Source organism: Mastomys coucha, unplaced genomic scaffold, assembly GCF_008632895.1.
Source record: "Mastomys coucha isolate ucsf_1 unplaced genomic scaffold, UCSF_Mcou_1 pScaffold12, whole genome shotgun sequence".
NCBI lineage: Eukaryota > Metazoa > Chordata > Mammalia > Rodentia > Muridae > Mastomys > Mastomys coucha.
The window spans coordinates 13,271,662-13,292,621 of record NW_022196894.1 but is presented as its reverse complement, the minus strand read 5'-3'; the positions used below and the strand labels follow the sequence as shown (position 1 = coordinate 13,292,621).

The following is a 20,960-nucleotide window of genomic DNA, read 5'->3' as shown; positions in this document are numbered from 1 at the left end:
CAATAAGACCCCAAAAGGGGTTCTGTGCCTCCTGGATTTCAGACTAGTCGCTGGTATCCCCTAACTCAGACGTGTTCCAGATTAGTCCTTCCAATCATCAACACAGCCTCATAATTAGGCATAAAGTACCCCAAAGAAATGATTTGTAAATGGTTAAGGTTGGGCATTGTCTCCTGGCCAACACAATATTTCCAACTATCCTAGTCTAATACCAAGCTGTCCATAGCTCGCAATTTCTCTGGCAATAGAGGTCGAGTACATTCCTTAGGGCAATAGATAGTTTAATGTTTTACGTACTAGAGAGTAATTGAAGGGCTTCCACTCAAGGACATTAGCTAGAAGTGTTAAGTCAGGTCAGAACTCCCTACTGCCTGCCCCGAGCTAGATCCAGAGAACTAGCAGGAAATGCTAGATTAAAATCTCCTGGTCATTGCCTCCAGCAGAACCAGAGAATTAGCCTAGGAATATCAAAATACCTCAACAGGGAGGGCTCCATTCCTCTTCCTCCTGCTTCACACCTAGCTACCAGACCCTGATGACCTTGGTGTGGGGGTCACTTGCATACGTGACTTCAGTCTTGCATCCCCTGCTGTAACCCCCACCTGCCTACGTGACTCTTGACATCTGCCCTGTTTGCTGTATGGTATTTAAGCCTGATTCTCACCTTGCACAAATACATTCAGATTCACCACACCCTTGTGTCTCGAGTCTGTTTGTCATCCGCCGACTTATTGCCCACCTGACCAGAATTCTCATCCCATGGAAATTGGGGTCCCCGCAACGAACCCGGTCTGCGGCACCTTCATGTTAAAAATCTTGGAAGTATCAGGAATTCAAAGCCATACCTAAACATAGTAAAAGCAATAGACAGCAAACCAGCAACTAACATCAAACTAAATGGAGAGAAACTTGGAGCAATCCCATTAAAATCAGGGACTAGACAACCTGTCCACACTCTCTCTCTATCTATTCAATATAATTGCTCTAGCCAGAGCAATTAGACAACAAAAGGAGTTCAAAGGGATATATTTAGTGTTTTGAATATTGTGTATCTTTGACATTTCTTTTATGGTTCTATTGGTGTCCTGTATGCCTCTTGTGCTTTTATTGGCATCTCTTTCTCTAGGTTGGGCAAATTTTTTTCAATAATTATTCTATTATTCACAGATTTGTTCTTTTCATAGTGTTCAGGTTTCCTGGATGTTTTGTGCCTCATTTCTTTTTTTTTAGAATTTGTATTTTCTTGACTTGATGGTCAATTTCTCTATGTTGTCCTCAAGACCTGAGATCCTCTCTACCATGTCTGAGTCTATTGGTGGCACTTACCTCTGACCTGAGATTCTCTCTTCCATGTCTGTCAGTCTATTGGTGATGCTTTCCTTTGAGCTTTTCATTTGACTTCCTGTTTCTCATTTTCACTTTGGCTTTTCATTAGTGATTGTTTCTTTCTATTTTCATGACTTGAGTTTTTCATTATTTGATTATTTCATTTATCTGTTTATGTTTTCATTGTCTTTATAAAGGTATTAATTCAACTTTGAACATACTTTTATAAGATTTATTTATTTCATGTATATGAATGTACTGTTGTTGTGTTCAGACACAACATCAGAAAAGGGCATTAGATCCCATTACAGATGGTTGTGAGCCACCATGCGGTTGCTGGGAATTGAGCTCCTGACTCTAGAAGAGCAGTCAGTGCTCTTAACCACTGAGCCATCTCTCCAGCCCTGAATGCATTCTTCATTACTGTTTTCAAGACCTTGTCTTATGTATCAGCTAAATTGTCTTTTCAGGGCCTATTACAATAGAGTTGCTGGTTTATGCAGTAAAAGAATTGTTTTTATTGTTCATTTCTATGATTTCATTGATGAAGCTGGAGTTCAGATATTTGAATTTTAAGATTTGGTGTAGATATTTGTACATATATGGTGTTGCCTTTGTTGGTTGGGTGTTCTATTCTTTGGTTGCTACTGCCCATTCTGGGTCCTATCCAAATGTGACAGCTGTGAGGTCCCTGTAATAGTCACAAATGAATGATGAGACAGACCATTGGAAGTAATACCTATGGGTTTCCTTATCTCTGTGTCTATTCCAAAAATCTAAATCCTAAGAGGATGAAGGTGGACTGGGAGCAGGAGCTCAGGTGGCCAGGCAGCAACAGGTTTAAGAGTAAGTCTAGAGCATCTGTATTAGAGGGTGGGGGTGGATAATGATCACTTGTCTGGGTCTCCGCTCTGGGTTCCAAGTAGAGAGCTGTCCCTTGGATTGGTGGAGAATCATAAAGAAGGGAGATAGTTAGAAAGAATGGCTGAAAGGAGCAGGGCAGAAGAACCAGAGGTGCCCTGGACTCTGGCCATACCAAGAGCTATTTTCCCATTTTACATTCAAGGCAGACATTGCCAATTCATTCTCCTTTTACTCTACTCTTGGGTTTCCTCAATTTTTTAATATAGTAACAATTAATTAGAGTTATTGTTCTTAGGAAAAGTCAATGTGACTGATAATAAAATTTGCTTGTGGAATATTTGGTAACTGCATAACACACCCATGTACTAGGAGCCTTTTGTTTATAGTCTTCCTTTTGCATCAAGAGTTTGAATGCAAACAATGAAATCTATGAATATGAAAGATATTAAAGAGACTTAGAATAGTGACCATAGACAAAAAAAGAGCCTTAGACATATAATTTATAGTCATAAATGCTTTTATATAGGAGAGTATTGTTAAAAGGAAGGCATTTCCCCCAGTGCAGAAGTTCTCAATCTGTGGGTCTCAATGCCTGGGGGTGTCAAACAACCCTGTCACAGGAGTTAGATATCAAATATCCTGCATATCATATTTTTACATTATAATTTATAACTAGCAAAATTACAGTTGTAAAGTAGCAAAAAATTTATAGTTGATGGTCATCAGAATATGAAGAACTGTATTAAATAGTTGCAGCATTAGGAAGATTGCGAACCACTGATCTAATGGGTTGTATTTCTATGAGTGCAGTGCTTATGTTCACATGCGTATAGCATTATTTCACACATAGCTCATGCTCATCATACATTTGAAAAGTTATGTAAGACTGAATGATGTGAACAATAATAGAAACGAGTATATGTGGGTAAGCTAGCTTATGAAAACCTAGTAGATTAAGTTTTGGAAATAATACAGTAGAGTTGCTGCTAGGATGCTAAGGAGATATGCAGAAAACTTTTAGAAATGCTGACACCCTATACCTCTCCTTCTGATGAGAGGTCAGCAGTGATGAAGGGTGGGAGTGGAGGTGCATGGGAACTCATCCTCGGAGACATCCTCAGAAAGCATTGATGCATGATAAAGTTTTCAGTGGGGAAGAGTTAAGAAGAAGATAGCACTCCTCTGTAAACATTCACAGGGACACACAGGCCCTTTAAATACAGCACACATCTCAGACACACACACACACACATGCATGCACATACATTGAATTGGATAATTTCAATGAGATCTGGAGAAATAGCAAGAGCTAAATAAAGTTCTCCCTGGTTAAGTCAGTTCCAGTTTGACAGACTCCCTTCAATACCTTACAATGGTGAAGATTTTTGCACCTAGGGTACCAGAATCTTTGCTGTTACAGAGAAAAACAATGAAATATTGAATTCTTTTCTCTTTCTACAGTGCCTCCAAAACCATTATATCTGCAGAATTCACCTTCATCCCATATACCCCAAGTCCCCAGGCATAAAGCTTTACCTAGAGCAAAGCCAAGGATGGAGGAGTCTAGTCCGGCCCCTACTTCTTGTCCCTCCAAAGGGAAACATAGTAAGGTATCGGATCTCATCAGTCACTTTGAAGGAGGCAGGTAAGAGTTACTATGTATGGGAGAGGCGGGAGGAGAGGTTGAAAGTCATAGTGTCCTACAGTAACATTTTACAGATAAATTATTTGGTCTTGCCCTAGTAGGCATTAACATTTGCTATGTATGGATATGCTGTTTCTAATTTTCTGTGTGTGTCTGTGTGTGTCAGTCTGGATTACTGCTGTGGCCCTGCTGCTGTCCATGATGTCCACATGCCATTTCTATCTCCATTTTCCTCACTCTCTGAGGACCTGACTCCTGGGGATTCTTGCCCTCCTGTGCCTCTCTAGTATTTCTGACCCTTTTCATATAATGAGAGCTTCCATAACAGTTCAGTCTCTTTCTGTCTTCCTGTTGTTACCTCATGGTAAGTTACAAAGAGATATTTTTACTACACACAAAATTCATAGTAAATACCCATTTTATTTTCAGAAAGAGAATTTTATATTCTTTAGTCCTAATGTGTGGGTAAATGTGTTTTTCTTATGTAAATATAAAAACCAAATCCTTATAAGTTACTTTTTGTATTTATACTATCTAAACTGTTTTATCGTAGGAAAAAAGATTTTGTTTATATTACTAGAAATCTAAACAAAATGTATATAATTTTACTTACCTACATACAAAGCCAAACATTTTCACTCATTGCAATGTGATATTGGTAGATAATTTACCATTACATGAACCCTTTTAAGAATTATCCCTTTTACTATTTTACATCTATGGGTGTTTTTTGTGTGCCATTAAATGTGCTTTTAAATTTTATTATTATGTATGTAATGACGCCTTAGCTTGGGAATATTTGGGAGATGTCCTGGGAAGCATGAGCAAGCACAAAACTATAATGTCCCTCATTCAAAGTTCAAAAATGTAAGGATAAACCGCACAGGCATATACTCACAATACTCAGGGGGCTGAAGCGCAGGTTCAAGAATTTGAGGTGAGACTGAGCCCCATTGTAAGACTCCTCAAAACAAAACGAGAAACTAAAATACAGTGTACTTACAAAATATGCTTATTATAATACAGTTAAAAATTTTGGAGAAAGGTGCTTAAAAGTCGTATTTCATTCCTGAGCACTTACATGATCTTCCTTAAATCCTCAAAGGCCTCTGAAGGGAATTTGCAATGCCGTTGGGAGCTGAACTTGTAGCAATATTTAAAGCAATGACTAGATTTCATCCAGTTTTTTTCTTCTCAGAGTTGATTGATTCAAAAACAGAAAAGAGATCCTTCCAGTTTACAGATCCTGCAGCCACTGCCATGAGAACATAAGGAGGTGGGAGCCTGAGCTGGTCTCAGTGCTGTCATGCCAAGGCCTAGAGAGGCCTCAAAGGAGTCCATATTCTAAAGGCTGAGGTCTCCAGCCCTCATTAGTTATGTGGCCCAAATGAGTTTATCTGTCCAGGAGAAATGTGCACAGTTGTGTACTTAATGCAAGGAAGGATGGACTATGATTTATGGTTCGTGTTTGAGCAAGGGTTTGCAAGGATTCTGCTTGTGGTGGAATTTATTGTAAGAGCAACAATATTGGTCTATTGTCATCCAGGTAGTACCAGTATTGTGGTGTTCGAATCCACTGGGAAAGACCAAAGACTTAGACTCAATTCAAAATTAGGTTAAATGAGGTTATTTTTCCCGCTTGCAGAAGTATGGCAGCCTTAGAGCCAAGCCGCATGCCCTGGGGAAGGAGTGTGTATGTTTAAGGTGGGGTTTTTAAATGAACACCAGAAGGAGTTCCAGGAGGTGGGAGATGGAGGAGCTGGAGAAGGCAGATTCTTGCTGATGTCCTGGAGACATTAGTGAAGTCTTGCATGCATACGGATCTGATTTGTGAGGACAAAATTGGAAAGATCAAGAGCAAAATTCAAGAGAACCCTTAGCAATCTGTTAGCAGCTGCTGCAGCATGTATAATAAAGGGGTGTTTTTCTTTTTAATGTTCCTACTTTCCAAATAAAACTAACTTGGTTATAAGCTAGGAACTCATGCTTATTTTAAAAATGATTAAAAATTAAACATCTTGAAAAAAGAGAATCTCATTGAACACAAATATTTCTTTCATCTCTATCTTTACTGAGTAAGTTATATTAGTAAAAAGCTCATGGAAACACTCCAACCAGAAAAGGCTCAGGTTCATCCATCTGGTTTTGGTTTAAGCCTAGCCTTTGACAGCTGAACCATCTCTCCAATCTTCACCCTTTCTATGTAACTGCTTGTTTAAATATGGCTTGTGTCCCAAGAATCTGTTTCTAAAACCATCATGTAGAAATGATGTCTCTTTCCACCTGGAATTGACTTGTCTTCATTCTAAAACTTTTCATCCTGGTGTTTCTTTTTTGTATTTTATCTTACAGTGTTTTGTCAAATTACATTGATTTGCAAAAAGATTCTACTATGAACCTAAATATTCCTCAAACTCCAGGACCGCATGGGTTAACCTCTACACCTCCACGAAAATTTCTACCCCAGCACTCTCCGCAGAAGCAGGAAATCGATCCAGATCAGACTCAGGGCCAACATGGTTGTTTGGCCAATGGTGAGGTGGCTGCACAAAACCAGATGGATTGTGAAGATGAGAAGGAGACTGCTCTTAGCCCAGAGATGGCTATCCAGACTGCTGCCGCTGCCTCGCCTGATACACATGTGCTGAATGGAGAAAGAAATGAAACCACCACAGATTCTGTATCATCTATAACCAACAGCCATGATGAAAATGCTTCTGACAGCAGCTGTAGGACTCCGGAGACTGACTTAGGGCTTCCCTCAAAAGAAGGAGAGCCAGGGATGGAAGCTGAGCTCCCAGAGAAGGAAAATGGGGTGAGCACCGTGGGATTGGATACACTAGACCAGCACCATGAAGTGAAGGTAAGCCAGAAACCGCCACAGCACAGGGCAAACACTGCCTAATGTTTCACAGCACCCATGAGGTGAATGCCTCAGGTTACTCACACCAGCAGAGAAACCATTTGCAAGCTTGGGGGCTGATGGGCTTTTATCTTAAAGGTGCTTCCTTTTATCTGCTTATGTAGCTTTGTTTGATTATTCTGTTGTGATGGTTGTATTGTAGAAAAATCACAGCAACTGTGTTGTGTTGGGAGATGGATGCTCTTCCTGGCTCTAGATGTTGCTTCTGTAGACCAGTATTGTTTCCCTGGGGCAACAAGTCACAAGTCTACATAGGAATGAGCAGGAACTACTAACTGCCACTCCCAAAGGGTATTACCCTAGACAGGGCAGAACTGTAGAAAACTGGACCAGCATCCCGAGATATAAGTGAAGCTGAGACTTGACCCACTACAGGCTGAGTGCTGCCACGTGCATCGCTCTTTGGTTTCTTGACAGTTGTGCAATGGATAGCTCAGATTCTTGGGGAGGCATGGTAAAGCTGAGTTCACATAAAACAAGAAAAATTGCCAGATGTATTTTGTCATACTGTTTATAAAAACTTTCTAAAATAACAAAATAAAATATTATTGATCAAACAGAACCAAAAAATCTTCAGATGATTTCTGGCCCCACTTACAGCTATTTTTTACATGACTCTAACTATTAGAAGTTGCTTTGACCTTGTTTGCATCAGCTTCTTACTCTGGGGTTTCAGTAGCATGGCTTTCATGTCGGATCTTACATTTCTTGGTGTCATGTCAGTTTCATTCTGAATTTTCCTAATCTTTAACATTCCATGTATATCTCTGAAACCATCCTAGAGATTTCTATTGCCCAGTCTTTGTCATTGATTATACTAAATAAAATTACAACATTGGCAATGGTAGGAACATCAAATGGAAAAATCCAAATCTTAAATCTACTTATAATAATTTATAGTTCTACCCCGAGCATAGTCAGACAACCATAAGTGAAGGACTGATTCTAAAATATTAACGTGACTGACTGGTGGTTATATTTAGAGCTTTAGCTGAAGTGCCATCAACAATTTAAGCAGATGGGAAAGAGAAAGTGACTCAAGCTTCACGCATTGTCTGGGGCAGTAAAGAAACAGTGCTGTGAAGGGAACCTTGTGCCTTAACAGCTGAGTGAAGCTTAATGCTTCCTTCCTTGACCTGTGCTGGATGGAAGAGACACTTAGAAATAAGGCTCGGTGTGCAAGGTAAGACGGTGCCCTCAGGGAGGGCCCTCTATGGCACCACAAGAGTGTTCCTATTAAAGGGCTTGGGTGGCGGTTCTTGTGGCCATTGGCTGGTCCTCTTGCCACGTTTTGTTAGTTGTTGTATCTACATGTTAGAAGAATCTTACATGACTTGATAAAGATGAAAACAGTTTTCTTTTTTTTTTAATTGAAAATGGGTATTTTTCATGTAATCTATTCTGATTACTGTTTCCCCTCCCTGTACCTCACAGATCATCCCTGTTTCCCCAATCCAGCCAAATTTATGCCCTTTTTTTTTTTTTCTCTTTCTCACTAGAATAGGAGCAAAAGTAGAATTTAGGAATGATGGGAACCTGAACCTTGCTTGTGGTGGTGTTTGCATGCTTATATGAATTTCTCCAAATTCCAAAAGGGTGCATTTTACTGTCAGAAGACTGAGCCTCAGTAGATCCTCCAAGTGTCATGTTAATGCAGGCCAGCATTTCTTGTGGATATAAAAGATAATGCATTTCCATTTCTTCCTCTGAAGTGTATTCATATGTAAGAAAGTAAAGTTTTAGAGAGATTCCTCGTGTAGCAATATGTAAGGTAAGTTACAGAGAAAAGATATTAGACTCAGAGAATATAGAAACTCTTGGTTGGTGTGAACTTGAAATAAGAGTTGGAGAACACAGTAGCAGTGAGGAAAACTTGGTATCTTTTTTAATCTTATCTTTGAGATTATAATGAAGTTACATACTCCCTTTCCTCCCTCCTTGCCTTCCCATATACCCCTCCCCATGTTCCTTCAAATCATGTCCCATCAAATTTATGGTCTCCTTTTTTCACTAATTGTCATTTTGTATGTGCATGTGTCTGTGTGTGTGTGTGTGTGTGTGTGTGTGTGTGTGTGTGTATTCTTTGTTATTCCCTTTAACGTTTTTTGGGCATGACCATTCATAGGACTTGGTTGTCCAAATTTCATGGACTGTAGACAGATAGATGAAATGGGGTGGTACCAGGATGGGAGAGTTTATAGTTTGATCATCAGGCAGAGGTTCTTGAAAAGCAGCACTCTAACATCTTGTCAAAGTCATAATAATTACAAAACAGTAGTTACATGGAAGATAGCTACTTGTTTTATCAGCAATCTTTTATTGAATGCTGGGATTCTTATTGAAGCACTGTAGTTGATTAAAGGAGTTAGAAAACTAACAAGAAAACATTCCTATCATCATGAAACAAGGTTATACAAATTAACAGTTAATTAGATGTACCTATTTAAGGAGCAAACAGTAAAATTAGATTTAATTATAGATTAGATGAGGCCTGGATTACTGATACATACTTTTAGTCCAGGTACTTTGGCAGTAGAGACAGGCAGAGGTGAATGAACTCACAGAGGTGAGTTCAAGGTCAGCCTAATCTACAAAGCTAGTTAGTTCTACACCAGTCAGGACAGCACAATGACGCCCTGTCCCAAAAGAAAAAAAAAGTATGAGAGAAGTGAGAGGAGGCATAGCTGGAAGAAGATTGGGATAAATTGATAGTCATGCCTTGGCATTGGGCACATGGTGTAATGCATTTTACTATTTTCTCTCTTAATATTTATGATCATATATTTCACAATATATTTTTAAAGGCAAGATGTTACTTACAAGAGTTAATAAATAAGACAGTGTGGTATTGTATGTAAGAAGATGGTAAGAGTGAATGAAGTATGGTACTGGGCACCAAGAAAGACAACATTCTGAGAAAGAGGTAAACAGTGATATTACCAGGCACAGACTCTACAGGTCTGATCACCCAGCTTCATGTTCCTGAAACATTCGGTGAAATCCGCTTTGATTGAGCTTTCTGATTAAGTGTTTATTACTTAAACATGTCTAAGCTGCCTTTTCTTATATGCAAATATCTATTTGATTTTATTTTTAGGAGACTAATGAGCAGAAACTTCACAAAATAGCCACTGAACTTTTGCTTACAGAAAGAGCTTATGTCAGCCGGCTCAACCTCCTAGATCAGGTAACATTTTGCTGCCATTCATCGTTCAGCCCTAGGTATGGAAGCATTTTAGGAGCTGCAGTGCAGGCCTGGGTGGTTAGGGTAGTAAAATTTACTAGCTTTAAGGAAATGTTCCCAGCCTCACTGATAAATTTGCTGAATTCAAGATGTTTGCAACTCCCAACCAAGAGTGTAGGTTTCTATGTAAAAGTCACAGCGTGGCTGTGTTCTATAATGTCAAACATTGTTCTTATTTCTTGACGCTTTATTGTGCTCTTGGGAGGCAGTATCAACTACTAAAATCTAAACAGGCTATTGGTGGTTACTTTGGTGACCCTGTCTTGTTTGATGTGTTGCACTGTGTCATGCCACGGGGCTTTGAGAGATCACTTGTTTAGCCTTGTATGGAACCTGGCTTCGTCATTAGGACAGTATTTGTTGCATGCATGGTTCCACTGTACCATATTTTGTACTTTAATTATGGTGCGGCCTTGAGCCTAGTTTCATCCATACACTATGAGTCCATGGGGTCACTTAGAAATGCACTCTGCTCCTACAGTGCTGTATAGAGGAAGCCGCCATGTTGGAATGTTTGTTGTGAGTCTCATTCTGGTTGTATGGATTGTGTGAAGCCAATTTAAAGTTTGTGTTCCGTGGAACAGTGAAGCTGTCGTTCAGATTCTCTGTGTCCAGGAACTTTACCATGAAGCCAAGTCAGTCCCTGTGGGGACACAGTCTTTGACTGCGGAGGTTCCTATAGTGAAAGTCACTCCCTGTGGGGACACAGTCTTTGACTGCGGAGGTTCCTATAGTGAAAGTCACTCCCTGTGGGGAGACACAGTCTTTGACTGCGGAGGTTCCTATAGTGAAAGTCAGTCCCTGTGGGGACACAGTCTTTGACTGCGGAGGTTCCTATAGTGAAAGTCACTCCCTGTGGGGAGACACAGTCTTGGAATGTGGAGGTGTTCCTATAGTGAAAGAGGCCTTTTCTTATAGGCAAGTTGTTTCTTTCCTCCTCCCCCTCCTCCTTCTCCTCCTCTTCTTCTTCCTCCTCCTCCTCCTTCTTTTTCTCCTCCTCCTTCTACTCATCCTCCTCCTCTTCCTCCTCCTCTTCATTCTCCTTTTCCTCTTCCTCCTCATTCTCCTCCTCCTCTCCCTCTTCCTCCTCCTCTTATTTCCCCCTCTCTCCATCTCTCTCTCTCTCTATCTTTCTATCTCTCTCTGTGTGTGTCTCTGTCTCACCATCTCCCCCCCCCCGTGACAAATTAATTTGACTACTTTTTTGATGTTTTAGATATTTTAGTGTGTTAATTAGTACAGTGTCCCATCTGTCGGAGTCTTTAAGGAGATAATTTTTGTATGGCCTTCCAATAATAAAGTGCAGTTAGATTAATTTAGAAAATTAATAGTCCTTTGGACAGGGTAAAGGAACAGATTTCTGCCTGATTTTAACAAAATGGCAGTTAGGTATTGTAGTCTGAGCAGAGTATAGCCAAGGATTCAGGATGTTCGCCTTTGCCACTTATCTCTGTGGTATATGTTACAGGTGCAGAAGATCCCCAATCACACAAAGTATTAACATAGTCAGGTATTATTTATTTATTAAAAAGCAAATGAAAATATGAAAACCAAAGGGTTTTGTTGGTTCTGTTCACTGATTGTCTCTGTTCTATAGGAACTAAGTTACATACTCCCCTTTCAAGATACATACAGTATCTTTAGGGAGCATGGGAGACAGCAGCAGACTTCTCCACCTTTGTTACCATTTGTTGCTGTGATGCAAAGCCTGAGAAGGACAACTTAAAGGGGGAGGATCCATTTTGACTCACAATTTAAGACAAGGATACAGTCCATCATGGCAGGAAGGTCAAGAGGGCAGGATCTTGATGAAGCACATCACATTGTATTCATAGTCAAGAAGCAAAGAGCAACTAGTGTGTTGGTCTGCTCAGCACTCCTTCTCCACTGATTCCAAGATCCCAACCAGGGAATGTTGCTCTCCTTGTGGGCAGGTTTCCTATCTGTGTCAATGCAATTAAGATAATTGCCCACAGAGGTGCCAGAGGCCTATGTCCCAGGTGATTCCTTGACAATTAACACTAACCGTTACCCACAGTGAGAGCCATTCACAATAGCTATAGACATCATTCAAAGCATATTAAGTGAAATATATCACCCTGTATACATAATAAAATCTATTCACAATCCTTAATTATAGCCATAGATGAAAATGTAAACCCCTCCTCATCAGTTGAAAATTCTCTGCACAGAAACACTTTATTAACTATCTACTTTAACATTCTGGAGGAAAATGGTAAATAAATTCCATTTAGGTAGGGACATAGTTTTAATTATAAACAAATCTTCTTGACCCTCATTTAAAATTCTTCAAAATCAAAACATATAGTTCTTCCTACATTTCACAGAGTCATTGATTTCCTAAACCATAAATTTCCCCATTTACCCAGCAAGATAATGTTTCCAGCCCAGGGCAGGCCAGCACAGTGAAACTGGCTAGCCCACAAATCTAACGTGACATTTGCTTTATTCTTTCATTCAGGTATTTTATTGCAAACTATTAGAAGAAGCAAACCGAGGCTCATTTCCTGCAGAGATGGTGAATAAAATCTTTTCTAACATTTCATCAATAAATGCCTTCCATAGTAAATTCCTATTACCTGAGCTGGAGAAGCGAATGCAAGAATGGTAAGATGGAGAAACGGGACTTCTGTGCCTAAAACATGCATACATGATGGTGCTTCTTAACTTTTAAAAAAGAACAGATGTGCCACACACCACAGCTATACTAAATATAGTTCCAAAGTCTTGCATAAAAACTACTGGTAGATGTGGGACGGCATGGTCATGTCTCGCCAACATGTGAAGTCTGCCTGTGTGCTCCAAATGGTGCTCTGACTACTGAAGACAAGACTCAGGCATGATCAGCAGCTCCAGGGGCTCCACAGGCTCGCTCTGAAGTTCCTAAGCTCACTCTGGAAAACTGTCTCTTGCAAGTGTTAGAGCAGTGGGTCTATGAGAGCAGATGGTATGGAATGGCTACTCTATCCTTGAGCCTACAGATTTCCTTATTCTGTAAGAAACCTTAATGACATTTTTATATTTAACACAGGGAAACTACACCCAGAATTGGAGATATCCTGCAAAAGTTGGCGCCATTCCTTAAGATGTATGGAGAATACGTAAAGGGGTTTGATAATGCAGTGGAACTGGTTAAAAACATGACCGAGCGTGTTCCCCAGTTCAAATCAGTGACGGAAGAGATTCAGGTAATAGGACACTTTGCTTCCTGGTCACTAGTTAATCTTTTCTGACAAATTTCTGTGGTCTTCAAGATCTAAAATTGAGATATAAGTATTTTTCTAAGAAATTTAGCTGAAGTCTAATCTACTAATTTCTGCAAAGATAGTATCTAAAGTTAAAGCAGTTGATTATGAAGCACACTCCACATACTAAGTGGTAGAAAATGCTCAATGTACATTGCTTTTCAATTTCTTTTTTTTAATCTACTCAAAACCCTAAGAAACTTATTTATTTATTTATTTTATTGGTTATTTTATTTACTTACATTTCAAATTTTATCCCCTTCTCAGTTTCCTCTCCACAAACCCCCATCGCATTCCTCCTACCCTCTGCTTCTATGATGGTGCTCCCCCACCCACCCACACACTCACCCCTCACCACCCTAGCATTCACCTATGCTGCCTCATCAAGCCTTCACAGGACCAAAAGCCTCCCCTCCCATTGATGCCAGATAAGGTAATCCTCTGCTACATATGCAGCTGGAGCCATGGGTCCTTCCATGTGTACTCTTTGGTTGATGGTTTAGTCCCTGGGAGGTCTGGGAAGATCTGGTTGGGTTGATATTGTTGTTCTTCCTATGGGGTTGAAAACCACTTCATCTCCTTCAGTCCCTCATATAACTCCCCCATTGGGGCCCCTGACCTCAATCTGATAGTTGGCTGTGAGCATCCACATCTGTATTGGTCAGGCTCTGGTAGAGCCTCTCAGGGGACAGCTATACCAGGGTCTGGTCAGCAAGCACTTTTTTTTCTCTTTTTTTAACCTTTAATTAATTTATTTTTTTACACTCCATATTTTACTTGCCGCCCCCCCATCCACCCTCCAACTGTTCCACATCCTATACCTCCGCCTGTCTCCACGTGGATGTCCCCACCCACCATATCACCTGACCTCTAAACCCCCTGGAGCCTCCAGTCTCTTGAGGGTTAGGTTCATCATCTCTGAATGAACACAGACCTGGCAGTCCTCTACTGTATGTGTGTTCGAAGCCTCATATCAGCTGATGTATGCTGCCTGTTTGGTGGTCCAGTGTTTGAGAGATCTTGGGGGTCCAGATTAATTGAGACTGTTGGTCTTCCCACTGGATCGCCTTTCTCCTCAGCTTTTTTCAGTCTTCCCTAATTCAACAGGGGTCAGCTGTTTCTGTCCATTGGTTGGGTGCAAATATCTGCATCTGACTCTTTCAGCTGTTTGTTGGATCTTTCAGAGAGCAGTCATGATAGGTCCCTTTTTGTGAGCACTCCATAGCCTCAGTAATAGTGTCATGCCTTGGGACCTCCCCTTGAGCTGGATTCCACTTTGGGCCTGTAGCTGGACCTTCTTTTCCTCAGGCTCCTCTCCATTTCCATCCTTGTAATTCTTTCATACAGGAACAATTATGGGTCAGAGATGTGATTGTGGGATGGCAACCCCATCCTTCACTTGATATCCTGTCTTCCTGTTGGAGGTGGCCTCTATAAGTTCCTTCTCCCTACTATCAGGCATTTCATCTGAGGTCCCTCCCTTTGCATCCTGACAAAATGGTAAAGAATAACCAAGATACAGCAAGCACTTCTTGGCATCAACAATAGAGCATGGGTTTGGTATCTGCATGTGGGATGAATCCCTAGGTGGAGTAGTCTCTGGAAGGCCTTTCCTTCAGTTTCTGCTCCACTCTTTGTCCCAGCATTTCCTTTAGACAGGAGCAATTCTTGGTTAATATTTTTGAGATGGGTGAGTGGCCCCATCCCTCAATCAGGGGTCATGCCAAACCTATAGATATGATCTCTCTCCCCTTTACTAGGTATTTCAGCTAATACTATCCCCCTTGGGTCCTGGGAGCTTCTTGCTTCCCTGGCATCTGGGACTTTGTAGTGGCTACCCCCAGTTCCCCATCCCCCACTACTACACATCTCCATTCAATTTTCTGACCCTCTGTACATCTCCCCTGTCTCCTCCCACACCTGGTCCTGCCTCTTTTTTCCCTCCCCTTCCTCTCTTCCTCCCAGGTCCCCCCTCCTGCTATGTCCCACTATGATTTTGTTCCACCTTCTAAATAGGACAAACATCCACACTTTAGTCTTCCTACTTCTTGAGCTTCATGTGGTCTGTGAGTTGTATCATGGGTATTCCAAGCTTTTCTCCTAATATCCACTTATCAGTGAGTACATACCATGTGTGTTCTTTTGTGTTTGGGTTACCTCACTCAAGGTGATATTTTCTAGTTCCATCCATTTGCCTGTGAATTTCACGAAATCATTGTTTTTAATAGGTGAGTAGTACTCCATTGTGTAAATGGACCACATTTTCTGTATCCATTCCTCTGTTGAGGGACATCTGGGTTGTTTCTAGCTTCTGGCTATTATAAACAAGGCTGCTATGAACATAGTGGAGCATGTGTCCTTGTTATATGTTGGAGCATCTTTTAAGTATATTCCCAGGAGTGGTATATCTAAGTCCTCAGGTAGTACTATGTCCAATTTTCTGAGGAACTGTCAGACTGATTTCCAGAGTGGTTGTACCAGCTTGCAATCCCACCAGCAATGGAGAAGTGTTCCTCTTTCTCCACATCCTTGACAGCATCTGCTGTCACTTGAGTTTTTGATCTTAGCCATTCTGACTGGTATAAGGTGGAATCTCAGGGTTGTTTTGATTTGCATTTTCCTGATAGCTAAGGATGTTGAACATTTCTTTAGGTGCTTCTCAGCCATTCAATATTCCTCAACTGAGAATTCTTTGTTTAGCTGTGTACCCCATGTTTAAATAGGGTTATTTGATTCTCTGGTGTCTAACTTCTTGAGCTCTTTGTACATATTGGATATTAGCTACACTTATGCATGGTTATGTGGATAGAATTTCAGAATGCAGTTAGGAAGTATGCTGCTTTAATATAATGGCAATAATAGGTTCTCCTCCAAGCTGCATTTACTCCTTTCAAGTCCAATTAGACATCAATTGGTTACCTCCAAGACATGAGTGCCACTATTGTACCTCTAAGGACATCCTACTGTGCTAGACATTTTTGTGGTTCATAGGATGATGGAGTACCACCCCCCCCCAAATTACGTAGTATCTCTGGTATCATGAAAGCTAGTCCACAGTGGGGAGGCCCTTAAATTAGATCCATACTGACTCCTGATTCTTGTGTCTGAAGTGTGTGGTATCTTCAGCAACAAATTGTAGAAGGCAAACAAAAGCAGCAGGAATAGTCCTGTGAGGGTTGGGAGACAAAGACAAAGATGGCCTAGCATTGGCTTTGAAACCTCAAAGCCCACCCCTATTAACATAATTCCACAAAAGGAGGCCATACTTCCTAATCCTTCTAATCATCTCAAACTGATCCACTCCCTGGTGACTACGCATTCAAATATACAAGCCTATGGAGGCCATTCTCATTCAAACTACCATAACCCTACTCTCTGGCCCTGTAGCTTGTAGTCATATCACAATGCAAAAATGCATTCAGTTCAACTTCAAAAGTCCCCATAGTCCCCACAGTCTATCACAGTTACATCACTGTTTAAATGTCCAGAGTTTCTTCTGAGATTCATTGTAATCTCTCCACTATTCCCCACTGTAAAATAAAAAAGCAGCTCACATATTTCCAATATACAGTGACACAGAAATATGCTTTACTATTCAAAAAAAGAGGAAGGGGAGCATAATGAGAAAATACTGGACCAAAGCCTAGCAGGCCAACTCCAAATTCTGCAACTTCGTGTCAGATGTCAAGATATTGCTCAGATACTCTCCAAAACCTTTCAGGTTGACTCTAGCATACTTTTCTCTCATGAATTTATTCCATCCCTGGTCTGCAACATTCCTTCATAGGTGTTCCATGATTCTGACATCTCTAAAATTGTGGGGTTCACTCACAGCTTTTCTCAGTGACCTCAGCAGCTTCCTTTAGCCATGGAGAGAGATTCCATAGTCCCTTTCTTGTGTCCTTGACACAAAGCCAGAATCACAATGGCCAAAACTGCCAGGTTCTGCTGCTTCATGGGGCTAGAACATGTCCAGGACAGCCAGGACAACACAGAGAAACCCTGTCTTGAAAAACCAAAAAAAAAGAAAGAAAGAAAGAAAAGAAAAGAAATATCTGGTTCCCTTCATATAACGTCTGACAGAAAGCCTCTTGTTTACTACTATGGTTCTAGCATAGAACTGTGCAGATAGTAGCCCCTCAGGAAGCACTTACACAGTGTCCAGCACAATCAATGGTCAATCAGGTAACTGACACTGTTCATCTGACTCCCTTTTGGCAACAATGAATAAACAAAGAGAAGCAAGTAAATTCCTCCCAGATCATACTAATATACCTATGTAGGAAAGATAGACTTCTGACACATTCAAGACACGGTCTTCCCTAATGATAAAAGATACTCAACTCACTTACCAGAATTTTAACAGTGAAAGAATCCCAAAGGTTACGCAAGAAACTTTAGCCACTGAGTGAACTTGCCAAATACTAACAGAGAAGAAATTCAATAAGTTAAACCTGCCCAACTAATAAAGAAGAGGAAACCTTAAGCAGTGTGTATTGGGTAGGAATTGACTAACTCAGAGTAGAACCAAGACCGTAAGTAGTAGGAAATGGCTAGGGTTGAGAAAAGTCAATGGGAAAAACTAGGGAGAGTGATACAGAAGAAAATACTGTGGGCACAAATAATTCTTTCAGTCTCATTTGCCTTGGTTTCTGTTAGTGATGATTACCTTCCCTGCATAGCATTTCATTTCATTCTGTTTTATAAGTTAGAAGGTTAGTTGGGTGGGGTCTTGCCCTGAAGTTACCACTCCCTTTATTTCATTTATTATGAGACTTTTCTTTAAACCATTTATCACCTTGTGCACTAAATTTAGTGCTCACTTCCCAGTGCTCATTTTCTCCTTAGACTTACATTTTGTACTTCTCTTTGTCTAGCTTGTTCCTTTTCATTATATATCTGCAATATATATATATTAATTAAGATTACTAATAACCACAGATCAGAGTTGATAATAGACTGTCTTGAAATCTCCTGTACCAATGCTATTAATCCAAAACTCTTTCATTTAGCCTCAAGCAGATTTTTAGGACAAGGGCAAAAAAAATAAGCACATTCCTTATCAAAATATCATAAGAATGGTCTCTAGACTACTTACTATTATTCTGCTCTGAAGTTTCATGAGATGATCCCACACTGCTCTCAGCACTACTATCCTTGCTCCTGCTAGGATAGCCCATTATGCCCCCACCCCAACTCCCTTAAAGCATCCAACCATTTTTCTAGTCCAAAATATCCAAGTCTTCCATATTCCTCTGACATAAAGCACAACAATTCTTGTCAAGCAGTGTACTTCCTGGTACCAACTTCTGTTTTAATACTATTCTATTGCTGAAAACAGATATCATGGCCACAGCTTCAGAGGCTTTGTCAACTATCATCATGGCAGAAAACATAGCAGCATGCATGACAGTCATGGTGCTGAGGAATTAGCTGAGAGCTACCTGATACCCTGATGCATGTAAAGAAGAAGAAGGAGAAGGAGAGGAAGAGGAAGAAGAAGAAGAAGGAGAAGAAGGAGGAAGAGAAGTAGGAAGGGGAGGAGGAGGAGGAGGAAGAGGAGAAGAAGAAAGAAAGAGAGAGATTGTTCTTGGCATGGGCTTTGAAATGTCAAAGCCCACCCCCAGTGACACACTACCTCCAACAAGGCCACACCTAATCCTTCTAATCCTTTCAAATAGCATCACTCTTTGGTGACTAAGCATTCAGATATATGATTCTATGGGGACCATTCTCATTCAAACCACCATATTCCAGAGTCATGAGATACCTGTTAAGGAAAGCTGCACACTAGCTGGTAAGCCCATGAGAGTGAAGTGTTTTACTACAGTCCACAAAGCTGGAAAGAGTTGAAGTTCTGAAGAACACACTGACATCTGACATAGAGATGCAGAATTCAGAGTTTTCCCACTGTCTTTTAGTCTTGCTTTGGTCCAGTATTTCCTCACTATGCTCTCTTTTTTGGAATGGTAATGTATATTTCTGTACCAGCATATGTTCGAAGTATGTGATCTGCTTTTGATTTTGATTTTTACAGTGGGGTATAATGAAGAGATTGCCATGAGTCTCTGAACTTTTTAAACAGTTATGAGACTGTGATAGTCTATGAGGACTTTTGAAGTTGAACTGAATGCATTTTTGCATTGTGATATGGCTACAAGATACAGGGCCAGGGAGTGGGGTATGGTGGTTTGAATGAGAATGGCCTCCATAGATAGGCTCATATATTTGAATGCATAGTCACCAGGGAGTGGATCAGATTGAGATGATTAGAAGGACTAGGAAGTGTGGTCTTGTTGGTGGAAGTGTTAATAGGGGTGGGCTTTGAGGTTTCAAAAGCCCACACCAAGCCTAGTCAGCGTCTCTCTCTCCCTTTATGCCTGCAGATCAGGATGTAGCTCTCAACTACTTCTCCAGCACCATGCCTGCCATGCTTGCTGCCATAATACCCACCATGATGATAATGGACTAAACCTCTGAAACTGTAAGCAAGTTCCCAATTAAATGCTTTCTGTCATGAGAGTTCCATTGGTCATGGTGTCTTTTCGCAGCAGTAGAACAATAACTCAGACATAAGTCTACATAAATTCATCACATATGGCAGGTCTGCCAATGCAACTCTAGCACTTAGGAGGCTAGAGAATCAGGATAGCAAATTTGAAGCCAGTCTTAGCTACCTAGTAAGATGGAGTTTCAAAAAATAAGTAAGTGAATAGTTATTTATAAAGTCAGTATCCACTCTTTTCCTATTTCATCTTCTTTCAGTGGTTAAAGGAGAGTGGCTGCATTGCAGTGAAGCCTGATTTTTTTTTTTTAGTCACTTTCTATCTGTATCCAGGTTTGACTCCATTGTACCAAGCCCATATAATAAATTTTAATAATGCCATAATAAGCTATATTAATTCTGCAGTGTGTATTCAAACTTGTAGATAACTAATTCTTTGAAGACATGAAATAGAATTCTGTGTGTCACATAATATTCTTGTGGCTGAAATTCTATAGCTCTTCTGCCTTTTATGTTACATGATAGAGTTTATGGCAACATTTTGATTCTTTTATCTTTAAATCTTTTTTAACATTTTATTGACTGCTCTTTATAAAATAACATGCATTTTTATTTGTTATACCCAGCTTCTGATTATTCTAACATCAATCAGAGAAATACTTGATTTCTAAATAACTTTCTTCCCTACTTTATGCTCTGTTCTGTTTATTTCATTTATATTTGTCTTGGTGAGGCTTTTTTATTGCTATGATAAAACGCCATGACTGTAAGCAACTTGGGAAGGAAAGAATTTATTTTATCTTACAACTCTCAGGTAACAACACCCCATCACTGAGGGAAGTCAGGGCAAACACTCAAGAAAAGAAGAAATGAGGGCAGGAGCTGAAGCAGAAGCAGAGGCCTTGGAAGAGCGTTGCTTACTAACTGGTTCTCCATGGTTCATTCGGTCTGCATTCTTATACCTCTCAGGATCAATGGCCCAGGGATGGCACCACCAGCAGTAAGCTGAGCCCTCCAAGCCCTCCCACATTATTTGTTAATCAAAAACATGCCTTGACTTTTATCAAACCTCCAAAGAAGACCTAATACCAATACTCCTCAAACTATTCAACAAAATAAAAACGGAAGGCACTCTACCCAATTTGTTCTATGAAGCCACAATTACTCTTATACCTAAACCACACAAA

At 40.4% G+C, this 20,960-nt stretch overlaps 1 protein-coding gene across 8 annotated transcripts in view; it reads left to right on the top strand.

Moving 5' to 3' along the window:
• The window catches only part of Fgd4 (FYVE, RhoGEF and PH domain containing 4), a 175,418-nt gene that overhangs the window by 102,619 nt on the left and 51,839 nt on the right, over nt 1-20,960 (top strand). For all 8 annotated transcript variants that reach the window (XM_031363214.1, XM_031363219.1, XM_031363221.1 and 5 more), the window contains exons 3-7: nt 3,652-3,835; nt 6,188-6,698; nt 9,856-9,945; nt 12,485-12,630; nt 13,055-13,211. In XM_031363214.1, the coding sequence (XP_031219074.1) occupies nt 3,652-3,835; nt 6,188-6,698; nt 9,856-9,945; nt 12,485-12,630; nt 13,055-13,211 (1,088 nt within the window). The remainder of the gene's footprint in view (nt 1-3,651; nt 3,836-6,187; nt 6,699-9,855; nt 9,946-12,484; nt 12,631-13,054; nt 13,212-20,960) is intronic.